The 15,453-nt window shown below is 34.1% G+C and overlaps 1 protein-coding gene across 1 annotated transcript; it reads right to left on the reverse strand.

Moving 5' to 3' along the window:
* Nucleotides 1–4,820: 4,820 nt before the first annotated feature.
* LOC143577692 (uncharacterized) lies at nucleotides 4,821–5,240 on the reverse strand. Its single transcript, XM_077061454.1, has one exon. It carries the CDS (start codon nucleotides 5,238–5,240, stop codon nucleotides 4,821–4,823), a length of 420 nt encoding a protein of 139 aa, XP_076917569.1.
* Between the last annotated feature and the right edge of the window lie 10,213 nt (nucleotides 5,241–15,453).

Raw genomic sequence — 15,453 nt, forward strand, 5'->3', positions numbered from 1 at the left:
TGTATGTATGTATGTATGTATGTATGTATGTATCATAACGTTATTTTTTCGTTGCACGTTTTCTATGTGACATATCATTATTTCGGTATCTTTATTTACTTACATTCGTTAAACCGACCCGTTTTGTCGTTTCAATGTATTTTTTTCATCGTTCATCGTTAATATAAATATTCACGAGAATTTACGTTTATAATTCGTTCGTTTGATAAATATCCAAAACTTAACTTACATTACATATTTATATATATCAAAGCAGAGGGTATAAATTGTATTTATATTTAATTTTGTTTTAAATAGAATCTAAAACTACAAGTGGTCAATGTGAAAATTATTCAAATTAATATACTAAATAATACCCAACCCTACCAGCCCACCCACCCCCCCTCCTCCCTCCGGTCTTTCCAGCAAGGCCATTTCGCGACCAGCAAGAGCAGTATTCTGGCAAGCCTAAAGTAGCATTTATATTACGTTTCAACTCAATTAACACTCATAAATATGTAATACCTTAACTTGAAGACCTTAATCAACAATTATAACACATAATAACTCCCACTAATGGACATTATGATCCGATAACCGGCCGGAGTTAATCCAGTCTGTAATAACGAACATTAAACGCGAAATATTTCAGTTAATCCTATATAAAGGCTCCAAATCTCTTTCTAAAATTGTCCAAAACACAAATTTCTTTTATCAAGCTCTCTGTAATCAAGAATCTATCCGTCAAAGTTTGCATTCCGGTAGCCATGGTTCTCCATCAAACAAGAACACTTATAGGCGATTAATACATGGTTTTGATTCGTTTCTCGTCCATTAATAAAAGCCCTAATTAAGACCTTAATTGATCAAACATTGAACCAAATTATTAAATCGAATCTAGTGTTTTTGGATAATGAAGATGAACTTCTACTTTCATATTTAAATAGTCGGTTCGATAGTTTAACAACTTGCAAGGCTAGCTAAATTGGTTGGTTCATGTCAGTGTGGTCTATGAGACCCGGGTTGAACCCGGGTCAGATCATGGTTATTTATATATATATATATATATTTTTACCTATTTTCCTTTATTATTTTTAAACAAAATAATTTATTAAAATTCATTATAAATTAAATAATATCATTTTAAATTTAATAAAATTAGTTATAAATTATATTTATCATTTCCCAACTAAAAACCAACTTTTGCTTTCGCTAAAGTTTGTTTATAACCCGATTAATATTATATTATTATTTAACTATTCACTAACTTTTTAATGCACAAAAATTAGATTTTATCGTTAAAATCCATGTTTAACGAATAATATAATTCTCATGTTAATTAAACAATATTAAAATAAAAAAATCGTTAAATTACCATTACAACTTTAGATAATATTATAATGCCATAAAATATTGAAATATAATAAAACAATACACAATCTCCAAAACTTAATTATTCTAACTTTTATAATCCTGTTAGTTAGTCTTTAATTGTTATGTATTTTTAACTATAGTTGGTGAGGGTTAATCGTTCATTTTCTTTGAACGCGTTTTCGGTTGTCCTTTCATGTTTAGCTTCAATTTCAAGGTGAGTTTCTTACACCATCTTTTACTCTTTTATTACTTTTGAGGGTAGCATATGTATCCTATAAAATTCAAGTATTTACAATTTTGCTTACAAACTAAAATTCGTTGCATGGACTTGTGTATTTACTTGCTTATTTGCTTACGTGCGTTGATTTCAATTTCAAGTGGTGGATTCGATAAGTATGATCATACGCCCCTCGTTGCACTCAGGACCATTTGTTTCGAGTGGAAAAGGGACCTTATTATTCAAGTACGTTGGTTGTCCCTAACTGGAAAGGATTTTTGTTTATTCTTTACACATAGGGCCTTGATTCGAGTGTAAAGAACCCTTATTTGCGCTTTTCACAAATTTCATGGAATTGTATGGTTTTTATGTACTTATATAAAACTGTGTGAACTCAACAACTATTCATATAGTTGACATTATTTTATACATATGCTACAGGTATTGTTAGTAGAAGATGACACACGGAGAAGACACTAGACTTAGGCTATTTAAACCAATGGACAAACTGTTTAGCTGTATTTATTTTCCTTGTATATATTGTTTCAAACTTGTATACTTGATGTATAATTTAATTAATGATAATATTGTCACTTAATAGTGTCACATGTGTTTTGAACAACCTGTACGTCACACTCGCGCGTTTCCGCTTAAGCCGGGGTGTTACAGACCGATATAATATAATAAACAAAATGTTTGGTTGGTGAAAGCAACCGACACAATATTATAAACGAAACGTTTGGTTGGTGAAAGCGACCGACACAAACATAATAAACGAAAAGGCTAGTTGGGTGAAAGTGACTAGCATAAACCAACTTGCGAGCCGATAATGGTAACTTACTGACCTTACGGGGATAGGACGTGTGAAGGCAGCGGACCTCGGGTTTAAACTGAAATTCTTAAGGAACTGAACACCAAACTAAAGAGGTGAGTTTCACAGCCCCTTTTTACTATTTTACTCCTTTATAAATTCAGGGGAGAAACATACACAAGTGTGTTTTATATACGATAATTAGAAACAAAATACTAATCCTTATGCGAACATGAGTTGAACTATGTAGTGCTAAAAGTCCTGCTTACATACTATAATTGTTAGCTACGAAGTTAGCCACATGAATATACGAATAGTACTATTGGCGTTGACATTCCCCCTATTTTAGGTTAGTCACTCCAACCTTCGATATTGCATCGAACTAGGGTGCGTATATTTCATTTGTGAGATTTGAACAAGGCAAAAGGATATAAGTCGTTTTTTGGTTATGGGCTCAGGGTTTGTCATATTAATTCGTATATTTAACTAGTGTATGGAGGATCATCGTATTTGTTTCGATAATTTATAGTATACTAGTTTGTGAACTGATTCAACAATTTATGAAAATGTGATTTCATACCAAGTCACCAACGATTATGACTTGTCGAACGTATGCTTTCCAAAAAATTAGCAACGCACGTAAGGAATCATGAAGATCGGACCTCGTTGCATAATTGGGATACCATTTTGGGAGGGATTTTACTAGCATAGCCCGAACAATGTTTGGGTTGTATTGAAGGAGTCCCCTTTTTATGCTTAACTACTTTTGCTTAAAAATAAATTTGATTTGTTAACACTTTTAAAATTATTGGTATCCCAACGCATTTATGTTGGCGATAATCATATGTTTACAGTATACATGACGCCACGCGTCCGCGTTTCCGCTTTAACGGGGTATCATGTCTATGTGATGTCCAGAACCTGAAATTCTAAGGAGGTTGCATTTTCTTAAATTGTTTTAAAAATCAATCTTTCAATTTTCGCTTGACATTGTTTGTTCACTTTAGTTAATTAAATTTAGATTAAATATTCAAACAAATTTTGTAATACTGAACACATACTCCTTGTAAATATGATAGCCTACTTATAGTTTAGTTAGGTTTTTGAGTGACTAAAACGACGGTCATCATGTATTTAGATTATTTTTTTTTAAATAGCAAATAATTTTTTAACCAAAAATGAGTTTAGAAAAAAGGGGGGTAAAACTGGCGAAATTGTCGTGGAATTCTCCATTATGAGAAGCCCAATAAGGGCGCCAAGCGCGTGTGGGGGTTGGGGGGTCGTTGGTCGTCACTACTAATTTATCACGCAGGATTTGAGTGATGAATTGGTACCCACACCAGATGGTCTTAATGAAATTATAAACAAGAAAATTCGTTCGTCAAAGATTTAAGTGTTTGTTTCCGTTCATTCGTTACTATGCAAGTGGAGGGTTACTATGGGAACTCATGGTCAATATACTAGTTGTTTAATTGATTGATATCTATTTCTATGGTACGTCGCAATCAATATTTTTAAAAATTGGTTCGCATCCGCCGGTTGAACCGGTATTAGCGGTTTACGCACTGCAAGCTGGTATGTTGAGTCCGGTATTTTTGGACAGTATGCTAGAAAATTGAATAGGCGGTTATTTTTTAAAAATACCGATTACTAGTTTTAAGCCCAAGAGATATTTGATATTTTGCAGTCCATATTTTTTAAAAATACTTTTAACCTATGGATTAAAACTGAAACCAATAAATTGAGAATGCCTCTTGATTCATTCAACACTCCAACGTCGTAAACATATTGCACAATTTTATTTTAAAACAATGTTTGAAAATTGAGTGCTTTTGCATCATTTTTTGGTTAAAGATTAAATTTTGGATTTTTTTATTATTAAATCATATACTTTTAGATTGTTTTCTGAGTTGAAATTGCGTTTATATGAAATTACAATAAAAATATTCAACCTGGTTGAACCTTCCGGTTCAATCTATTGTACCATTTTTTTTAGTCAAATTCGATATGAATTAATAACCAGTTTTTAAAGCTTGTTATAGGTTGTAAACCGGCGTTTACACTTATTTATATCTTGACTTCTTAAGCGGTATAATTAAATGAACAATTAATGTATATTTCTTACAATAAAATAGGTTTTAAAAAAACAACATTTAGATGTGTTTAATGGCTTTCGTAAGTTTTTCCACGGTCTTCACCTACCCGACAACTTTAAAAATATATTAATGTAATTTGTTCAACCATGTTATCGATCATCTGGAGTAGGATTTATTTGATAAATCATAAATTGTAATAATTCATCAACTGGTATAAACCACTTAGAAACAAGATTGCCACATACAAACGAAAATAGAGAGCAGAGACCATTATTTGTTGTAAACACACTTATTCTTTTGTATTACGCGTATTGATTAACTGCGGTTACTCTTAAGTCACCTCTTAAGCCTCAAAAGCTACCTTTGGAAAAGTCTTAGAGATTCCGGTGGGTGTTTTCATGGTTATTTTGTCGCTTGATGGATTTTCGACGTAGATCTCAACGAGTGAGATCCATAACATCAACTCCTTAGACTTCACTCCTGATAACTTTTTGATCTTACACTTCTCAAAGTACGAAGTGATCTCAGTGGCATATGACACTTGCTTTCCGACCTTTTCAAACTTGTGCTTGATCTCATTCTTTTGTTTGACCCACACAAATCCAGTTTCTTTCACGTAGCCAAGCTCCTCAACGTCTTCTACGGGCAATAGGCCGTCTGGAAGACAATATTCTCTTAAAAGAGACTTGGCCTTTTCCTTACAGACTTCATTTCCGTTTAAGATTTCCGCACATGCTCGAATCTCAGGGGTGATCGGAGACATTTTTTATTAGAAGCTAGATGGAGTATAACTGGTTAGGAAGTATAAATACTGTATGTTGCAAGGATGGATTGCTTTTGGTATTTCATGATCTTTATAGGTCCTTAAAAGAATATATGACCTTAAATTTGGTTTTAACTACAATAATGCCCTTGCACACCTTTTATTATTTTCTTTGACCGTATTCCATTCGCCGGCCTAACGTACTATTGTGGTGTCACGGACAAGAACTTAAAATATTGAATATTTTCTTTTCACCTTTAAATAATTGAAGGAAATGTTTTATAAAAGGAGTTATTATCAAACGATAATACTGTAGAACACAGTGTGATACTTTAGTTATTTTGTATATAACACCTTAATTTTGTAAACTACTAAATCGAACTTCTATCAATATAGCAAAACTTTTAACATGGAGATACTTTTGTGTATTACTCGTATACATAGATTACTAGAGTCGTTGTCTATGAAAGTGAAATATATATTACTAAATGTTAATTGCTACTTCTGCACCCTTTAACACCTCTTTGGTATGGGGAAACACTCCTCCAACCAAGACCCACTCAAGCCTCCAGGAAATGCTTGGTGGTTCACTGCAGCGTCCGAGCGTCTTCCTGGCGAAGAGGAACGGGTGGTTAGAACCACCTTCCTTTCGTATCTATTATATCTTGCAAGGTTGGCTTGAACCTTTAACCCTCCAAATTTGAGATTACTTAGGTTTTTTAATAGATTATCGGGATCTTCAACCCTAATAAACTTGATAAAGCCAAATCTGCCCCCGTCTTGTCCCTTTTACGAGGAACAAAAACATCGACTATGTGCCCAAGGTTCCCGCTTTCATCTCTGATTTCCTTTACAAAGATGTCCCCCCAGAAGATTTCCCAAGTAGTAATTGGTGACTAAATCATTTTCTCCGATCTTCTTCATGTTCCTAATGGCTTTCTCCTACCTCTAAAGCAGTGATGGACGATGAAATTCGTGGGGGTTTCATTGGAATTGTAGAGAGATATCATTTATGTTCTTGTTCTAGTTATATTGCCTTCCATTTCCATAATGACTTCCACAGATTCAGGGTTTTTTTTTTCATGGTATCAAGTTTTAGGAGACTCGGCGGAGCTGCTTAAAAGAGCAAAAACATTCACATCCTTTTTTTTCTAAAATTAAATGATCTCTAATTAATATAGAAAAATCTAACAATGCCTCTAATCCCACATTCCATGAACCCATTCTCTAAAATGAATATAAAGTTTGAAGAAGATATACTTTTCTGTTTAGAGACTCAAAAATCAAATCCCTTTAAATTATTGTGAGTGTATGAAAAAAAACATAATAACAAAACTATTATTTGTGAGGATGATAAGATAGAGATACATAGTAGCATATGAGGGGTTTTATAAAAAGCATTTGAAAGGAAATTGTGTTTTGTGTAATTATACAGATAAAAGAAGAAGAATGATGTGAATGAGGCTAGAAGCATCAAATTAAAAGGTTTGTAGTAAATATAATTTGGGAAAATTCTTAAAATAGTCATTTTTAAAGAGAGAAAGCCTAAAATAGCCATTTTTTCCTGAGAATTTTTTAGAATTTGAACTCTATAGACGCATTGGGAAAAGATAATAATTATGAGGGAGTAGGCCAAATCTTTAAAGAAAGTCAGGGAGCAGACCAAATTTGGGAAAATATTGAGGGTAAAGTCCAAATTATTTTGAAATGCCGGAGCAAAAGTTCAAATTTTTCCTAAACTGTTTTTCTCAAAATACAGTCTCCCAAGACTGTTTTTTATGTTTCCTACCTTTTCCGTCCATATTTTCAAATTCTATGAAGAGATTTTTTACAATTATACCCCGGCGCCGGTACCGGAGTTGGGGGTGTTTTCACGGCGATGTTGTTCGGAGCAAGTTCCGATAACCATCCGATCTTCAAAGCGGAGGACACGTGGAAGCTTCTCGCGGGGAACGGTAACTTGCTCTACCGGAAACCGAGCTCCGGTGTGATTAAACGGATTTTTAAGAAATCTGACGTGGGTGACGTCACAGCCGGATTTGAAACGGTTATGAAACAAGCGTTTACGGTCAACGGGAAAAGTTTGACTTTGAAGAACACGTTAAAGTCGGTTTTAATCCTGAATCCGGAGCTCGGTTTCCAGTAGAGCCGGTTACCGTTCTCCTCGAGAAACTTCCACGTGTCCTCCGCTTTGAAGATCGGACGGTTATCGGAACTGGCTCCGAACAACACCGCCGTGAAAACAGCTCCAACTCCGGTACCGGCGCCGGGGTATAATTGTAAAAAATCTTTCTTACTAGAATTTGAAAATATTGACGGAAATAAAAAAAACAGTCTTGGAGACTATACAAAAAAAAGTTTAGGAAAAATTTGAACTTTTGCTCCAACATTTAAAAATAATTTGGACTTTACCTTCAATATTTTCCCAAATTTGGTATGCTCCCTAACTTTCTTTGAAGATTTGGCATGCTCCCTCATAATTATTATCTTTTTCCAATTCGTCTCTAGAGTTCAAATTCTAAAAAATTATCAGAAAAAAAAGGCTATTTTGGACTTTATCTCTTAAAAAAAAGGCTATTTTTGGAATTTTTAACTTGTAATTATGGGCGCAAGAAAAGGTTGAGAAATAAAAATAATATAATGTGGTATGTCGGTGGCCCGTTCTTCTTCATGGTTGTCAATTCTGACCGTTTGAACTTTGAACAGAATTTAATGAACGCCCGTGGATTACTTCATTTGATAAATAATATTATCTATTTCTAATTTCTAATTTCTAATTTCTAATTTTCTTTTAACACTTAAATAATCAAGAAACAATTTTCTTCTAGAACAGAAGTAACACTGAAGGGTATAAATAGTTATCACACAATATATCTTTCTAGAACAACTAGTTTCATGACGTAATATTAATTCAAAAGAGACATAGAGAGACGTAAGCTTTTGCACTATATTATCTATATACTATTATTGATAGTAAAATGAAGTCAAACCTTTTAGTATGAGGTAATAGAATTAGTAAGTGAATGAAATGAATAAAGGAATAGAATGGACAAAGAAATAAAATGAATCATTAACATTTCATTATCTTGTTTTGGTTACAAAGTAGGATTGGATTTTTTTTTTTTTGAATGGTAAACTATACACACATATATATTTTTGTCGGTTAATGGAACGGTAATAACATAACACGATACAATAATAAAAATATAATAATAATTATTATAATTTAATAATAGTTATACTACAACAAAATAATAATAATAATTAATAATTATTGATAATTTTTCATTCCATTCCTTGAAAGAATAAAAGAAAAAACATCTTTTACTAAGGAATGAAAAATACTATATATGAAAGGAATTTCACTCCTTAGGAATGATTTATTCCATTGATAAATGCTAACCAAACATGTTCTATTTCATTCCTTTGGATTGATCAATTTCATTCCACCTATCAGTACTTCATACCAAACACTACCTTAGACTAAATTTAATAACGGAAGCTAAATGACGGATAAACCGAAACATCAAGGATTGTTAGGAAAATTAGACTCAAGAACACAAGTGTAAAATTTAATCAACTAAGATCGACTATTTCTATTTATTATATTTCTTGACACACTAATTAGTAATTACATATCCCTAACCTCTATTTATATTAATTATGTTACTAAACATACTATGATTAAACTCATACTTTTTATACATTCAAACCAATATTAATTAATTACTAGTTAAGTTAACTCTTTCACTTAAGCCGTTTAACTTTCTCTTTTAATTAGTTTCAAGATTATACAATATTGGTTTCAAAAGTTCATGTGTATGGAACGGGTATAGTATTGGGTTAACCAACTACTGAAACATACTCATTTATCCAAATCATACTTGTAAACCTTTTATTATTAACTTATAGTTGCATAATTAAGTTTTTTTATTTCTAATTTCTTGGGAAAATTCATCTATGAATAAAAAAGGGGTTATAACTTATAAATGTATATGGAAATCCAGACATGAATTATAACAAATTAAAGTGTATATGTATATGATAGCTGATGGCTACTACGTCAAGCATGTGACATGATTTATAATCAAACTAAGTGACTGGAATTATCAAAACCCCATCTATTTTACCCTAAAAAAAATCTATCCAATTTGATCGAGCAATAAAAGAAACGGCCTTCAAGTATGAACCATAGAGAAGCAGTCTTGCCAGACACAATATATGGGCCTCAATATAGTAACCACTGTTATGCATTATATTACTTATAAGTGGATTTAAACACAGGCCCATTACCATCTATCAATATACTAGCTTTTAGCCCCCGTGTTATGGAGATTTATGTAGTTTTGTTTTGATTTAATAAATATATATTAATTAGTTTGTTAGGATCATTATATTTTTTAACGTTTAGGCTCTTTCAATTGAGATGTGTAGGTTTATAATCGGGTTAGAGTGAGTCCTAGTACTCGAATGATGAATACCACTAATGGTATATAGTCTCAATTTCCTAAAATTAACTTTTGGTATCGTAAAATTCCAACAAAACACCATAAAAGTTTAGATATTCATATTAAAGTTATTACATAACAATTATCAAACAATGAAAGTTTATTTCATTTATCAAGAATAACAAAGATGATTCATACATTTGATCATTATAGTATAACAAGTGGCATATCTCACGAGCTATGATCACCCTTTTCATTGCATGAGTATTGAACACCCTTCCTAAGAGCCTACTACATAAACAACAAACTTATTAACCACAAACAACAAATTATCAAGGAATAAAACCAAGCAAACTCACTGAGAAAACCTGCATGGATTAATACATGTAATGACCAAATATGTGTTACTTGTCGCTAAACAAAAAACCTCAACTATTAAGCAAAATTACCCACTGAATCACAAACTTTGACAGCCAATGTAAACATATTGGTAACTTTTTTTTGGCCAAGCCTTTTTAGTCATATTTGTCACATTTGAAAAAGAAAAATAGACAAAAGAGAAGATATGATCGCTCATGTGTGTTTCATCCAATTCTAAATATTCAGATGTTTATTAAAGAAAAAAGAGTGCCTCATAGCAGTTCAAAGTCTAAATATAAACCGTAAGTCATCACGAGCATGAACTCCTCGACTATCCTAGCTTTAGCTGAATTTGTGGTAATACATGCATTGGTCCAGAGGTATTCCAACTCAGTTGTTTCTATCAAGTAAGAGTTCCTGAAAATTGTGTTCAGTTCTTAGCAGTTAGCATTTCAACATAGAGATTGGTGAACATGAACGACTCTTGCTTATTAGAATATAAGTTAGGGCTTTCGTCCCCAAATTTTGAAAGGATAAAAATATAAAATTGTGTTCTAGAACTAAACAATCTAACGAAAATATGACGAAAGAAAGTATAAAAAAACCCAAGCTTTTTAAGATAAATACTGATGGTCTAGATTCATTTCACATCAAGTAGATCGTAAACTTTAGATATCAAACATGAGTTAATATACCTCATGAGGAAGACCCTGCATGTGCAACCATTGCATTTCCATCTCCTGTGCAAGCGTGATCAGAAGTTGCAGAGAAATAGATCCATTTTTGAGATTTTCATAATCCAACAAGCAATATTTTCATAATTATTGCTTCCTACACAATGAATGGAAATAACTCGTTTGACACAAACCAAATTGCTACTTTCTAATAAAAACTCAATTCGACCGGAACTCATTCTTATAATGGCTCGTTTTGACCCGATTCCAGTTTGACCCAAATTCATTTTGACCCGCTACCTCGTCCAACCCAACGCGCCAGTTTTACCAAGCTTACATATGGCCACTGAGTACCACAAGCATGGAATACTTTTTCATTCTAACAGAAAAGAAAAATACCCTTGTTTTAAAAAACTTCGCCAATATAAACAGTACAAGTGTCATTCAGGCATAAATATGCCGGGTAATAGAAGTTGTTGAAGCATACATTAAAAGGCTTATTTTTACATGTTTAAACAACTAAAACACCGTGATCCATTTTGATACCTTTATTTTTAAAACGAATTTTAACTCTAATCTATATTGTTAACACCCTGTTTTGACCAGAACCAAATTGATACACTTTTTAAACAGCCTGTTTCAACCCGAACTCATTTTGCTTAGAACCAGTATTGACCCGAACCAAATTAATACTTTTTTCAGACAACGTGTTTTGACCTGCACTCATTTTGTCAGAATCGTTTTGACCTGAACTAAATTGAGACAAAGACCGTTTCAACTCAAACTAATTTAGCTAAGAACCCATTTGACCTAAACCAAACAAATATATTTTAAAACAGCCATTTTCGACTCGAATCCATCTGCTCATAACCCGGTTTGACCCGTTACCCTGTCGAACCCGACCCACCTGAAGAAACACTAACCGGACCCCTGACAGATTACTGGTAACCTGGGGGTTGGATAGCTGTTTCCCACGAGGGGTTAGACCCTTGGAAGATGGTTCTTCTGATAACCTGCAAAACAGACACCGTGAGCTCGTCACTGAGAAGGGGGGGGTTCCTCCTTGTGACCACCCTCCGGCGTGAGAATCAGACTAGATTGCTCTTTAAATATAAAAGTATATTAAGAGATTGCTAGAGCAGATATCAGGTATATTCTGATGATATAAGATAATGTAATGTAATAATGTGTTCAGATGATCATACCATTTGGGGTATTTATAGCCGAAGGTAGGTTTCCAAGGAGGTATGGTCGGCTGCTACAGTGTTCCTGTTCATCAACAGTAGCCTACGCACGTGCCCTGCTGGTAGTTGGTGGGTAGGCAGCGGCTGATAGTGACCAGGCCTGCTGTGTACTATTCCCTTTCCACCAACTGCCGGCTACGCACGTGGTATGACAGTAGTTGGTGAGTAGGCAGCGGCTAATAGTGATACAGTACAGGAGCATGCTGCTCGCCATACTGTATCAGTGAGCTGTCGTATCTCTGATCAGATCTTTCGCCCATACCTCGTCAGGTACAGTAAAAGATCCTTCAGTATACGGACTGGCTTATTTGGGCGGGAGTATTCCCCCTCCCGCCTCTGTGCGGGATTGCTCCCGGCTTGGCTCATTCCTTCAGGTGACACTGAATGATCGAGAGCTAAGTGCCTTGTGCGTGTAGCCATGCTGCGCGGGTAGCCTTCCCTAATGGCTTGTATCCGAGGCTGCGGGGACAGGCGGAGTCCTTCACCATTGGGAGGCATTTCCTGCGGGACCAGCTTGCGTACTGCGCGTAAGGACGTCACGTCTCTGAGCATGGTTGGTTCTGCGGATCCAGTTGGTCTCTGCGCAGACTTCCCTGTTTAAGGTGAGTCTTGCGGGTCCAACTGGGCTCTGCTGGGACCTAATCTATATTGTTAACACCCTGTTTTGACCAGAACCAAATTGATACACTTTTTAAACAGCCTGTTTCAACCCGAACTCATTTTGCTTAGAACCAGTATTGACCCGAACCAAATTAATACTTTTTTCAGACAACGTGTTTTGACCTGCACTCATTTTGTCAGAATCGTTTTGACCTGAACTAAATTGAGACAAAGACCGTTTCAACTCAAACTAATTTAGCTAAGAACCCATTTGACCCAAACCAAACAAATATATTTTAAAACAGCCATTTTCGACTCGAATCCATCTGCTCATAACCCGGTTTGACCCGTTACCCTGTCGAACCCGACCCACCCGTCTCTGGATAGTAAAAACACAAAATTTAAAAGACTTTGAAACACAAATTATATAAAGTTGAATAAGTTTATATAAACCCATCTACTTCTTTAACTGTTTATCAACTCCACCAGTGTAACTTTTAAGTGCATCTACTTCATTTTGTATAGCATTCCTTTGGACAAAGAGAGCACCCTTAAAAAATGTGATCGTAATTTCCTTATGAAATTCCATCACTTTGTAATATTAGCGCCAAAAAGTAAACATGTACTGTTAAAAGTAATCATTTATTATTGCTTTCAATTTCAAACCCGAATCAACTCAGGCTGAACTCAACAAACTGTAACTGAGAGTTAATTATGATTATAGCCTACTGCTTTAACAATAAGCTTATCTTTCAATATAATAAAGAAAAGAGATATCGATCACTGCTAGAATTTTTGTAAGTATTAGGAAGAATGACAATTAGATATGTATGAGAAGTTGAATGTTTTAAGCTATAACATACCCTTATTGAAATTATAGCATAACAATCATGAGATGTTGAATGTTATAATCGATGCTCGAATTCAAACGATTTCGATCTTGTTTTAAAACGTCCATGGAAAAGAATGAGGATTTCATCCCGTGGTTTGTTTTGCAGAAGAAATCGATAAAGACCGATTCAGACCGAGGGTATGTTTTTTAAAACTAGTTGGTGGTCACTGGTTTGAAGTTGGTAGTATATAGCTGGTAGCTGGTAGTGTAGCTTTTTAGATATATTTAAATGTTTGACAGAGTAGCTGTAGCTTTTAATAAAATTGTATAAAATGACCAAAATGGGCATAACTAAAAAAGATAATAGTAAATATATCTATTTTGAAAGGTTATTTAAGTAATTAAATACTAAAACCTTGTAGCACTTTCTAAACGCTACTAGTTGGAGTTTCTAGATTTAAGCTTTTTCTCATGAACTAAAAGCTTCAAGCTCCTTCAACTAAACAAGGCTTTTAATTGAGTATAAGTTTTTTCTTAAAAACTTGAAGCTTGAAGCCCCTAAAAGCTCATTGCCAAACATACCCCGAATCAAGTAGAAAATAGTAGGCATTGTGTTTAGGATTTTCATAATTAAGAGAGAAAACCGTGAGGCCGAGGGAGATGATTAAGATTTATTTTGAGAAGTTATGACCCGTGTTAAACGGGTCCAAACCGGACTTAATTAATAAGAGGCCACTATTTACAAATGAAACAATCTGGTGAAAGGGATGGGAGCGACTAGAGTGCGACATATAGGATTTTAGAGGTTTCGTTTATATATATTATACTAGGTTTTATCCCCGTATTATGGGGGTTGTTTTCATTTTTCGTTTCTAATATTTATATATGTTTTGGATTTTAATTTATTTATTGTAAGTAATTTAATAATATACTTAAGGCCAAAGCATGCTATCCCAAACGTCATATATAAATACAAAGTATATTTTCATAAAACGACAATAACCCTACTAAGGTTAGGTCAGACCTAAGAGTCTGCTGATCAGACCTCGAGTCAACTGGACTGAAATAGACTTAAAGTCTTTTGAATACTTAAGATATACCATCTAGGTACTTATGCATACCTATTACATATATAGGTTAATAGCATACTGAGTAAAAGATTCTAATATCACCGAACTGACAACACAAGGTGAACACGTTAAACCTTTTATGGTCTGAATAAATTTTACTCTTGTAATAGACAGGTTCTTTATTGCAAAAAGTCTGATAAATGTTTGCATGAGATTAATTGTCTCTAAAATCGTTATAATACAAAATAGATAATAAAAGGCAACTCAGACCGAATACACATGTGTTTGGATCCAAACATAACTGATAATTGGCATACAAAACCAAGTTAGTCATAACCAGTTCTCCAACAAGGTCACATAGCTTAGGGGAAAGTTTTCTCCGAACAGGGCTATGTACTCGGGGAACCTTTGAATTGTGTGTGTAGGGCAATGGTACAAATCCCGGGAATGACAGGCATTCCTACTGAGTTTGTGAAACAGAAAACTATGATCGTATTTAACGACTGGTATGAACTGTTTTATCGAGTCAACGTTTCACCAGCACATAGCTGACGTGTTTTTTTTTCCAACTGTTGGGTCGTATTTTGTGGTTTATGCTTTGTAGTAGTGGGCTTAGTTGAGCTTTTGTATGTAAACTGAGACAATTTGATCTCGGTGGGCTTTAGTTTGTTTTGGGCCCAGTTGGTAGTCTATATATAGGATATGTGTTTACTATTGTAGGGTTGTTCGTTCAAGTTTATCGATCACCTTTGTAAGTTTGTTAAGGGCTTAAGCACCCGACATATCAATATACGTGTGTTTTGAAGCTTGTCCATCGTGTTTGTTTATGTTTATGTTGGCTTGATAGAATCGGCTTGGTGATTAGTTTAGGCCTAATCACTGAGTTATTTGATATCACATTGAAAGATCCTTTCTCGGGACTTACAATTGGTATCAGAGCCTATAGACCTTTTCTAGTCTCAGTTATTGGTGATATCAAGGATTC

The sequence above is a fragment of the Bidens hawaiensis genome, unplaced genomic scaffold, assembly GCF_021521415.1.
Source record: "Bidens hawaiensis isolate Kalapana, Puna unplaced genomic scaffold, B.hawaiensis_p1.1 tig00028768_1, whole genome shotgun sequence".
NCBI lineage: Eukaryota > Viridiplantae > Streptophyta > Magnoliopsida > Asterales > Asteraceae > Bidens > Bidens hawaiensis.

Coding starts and splice junctions, on each gene's coding strand:
- LOC143577692 (XM_077061454.1), bottom strand. CDS start 5,240: ATGTCTCCGATCACCCCTGAGATTCGAGCATGTGCGGAAATCTTAAAC.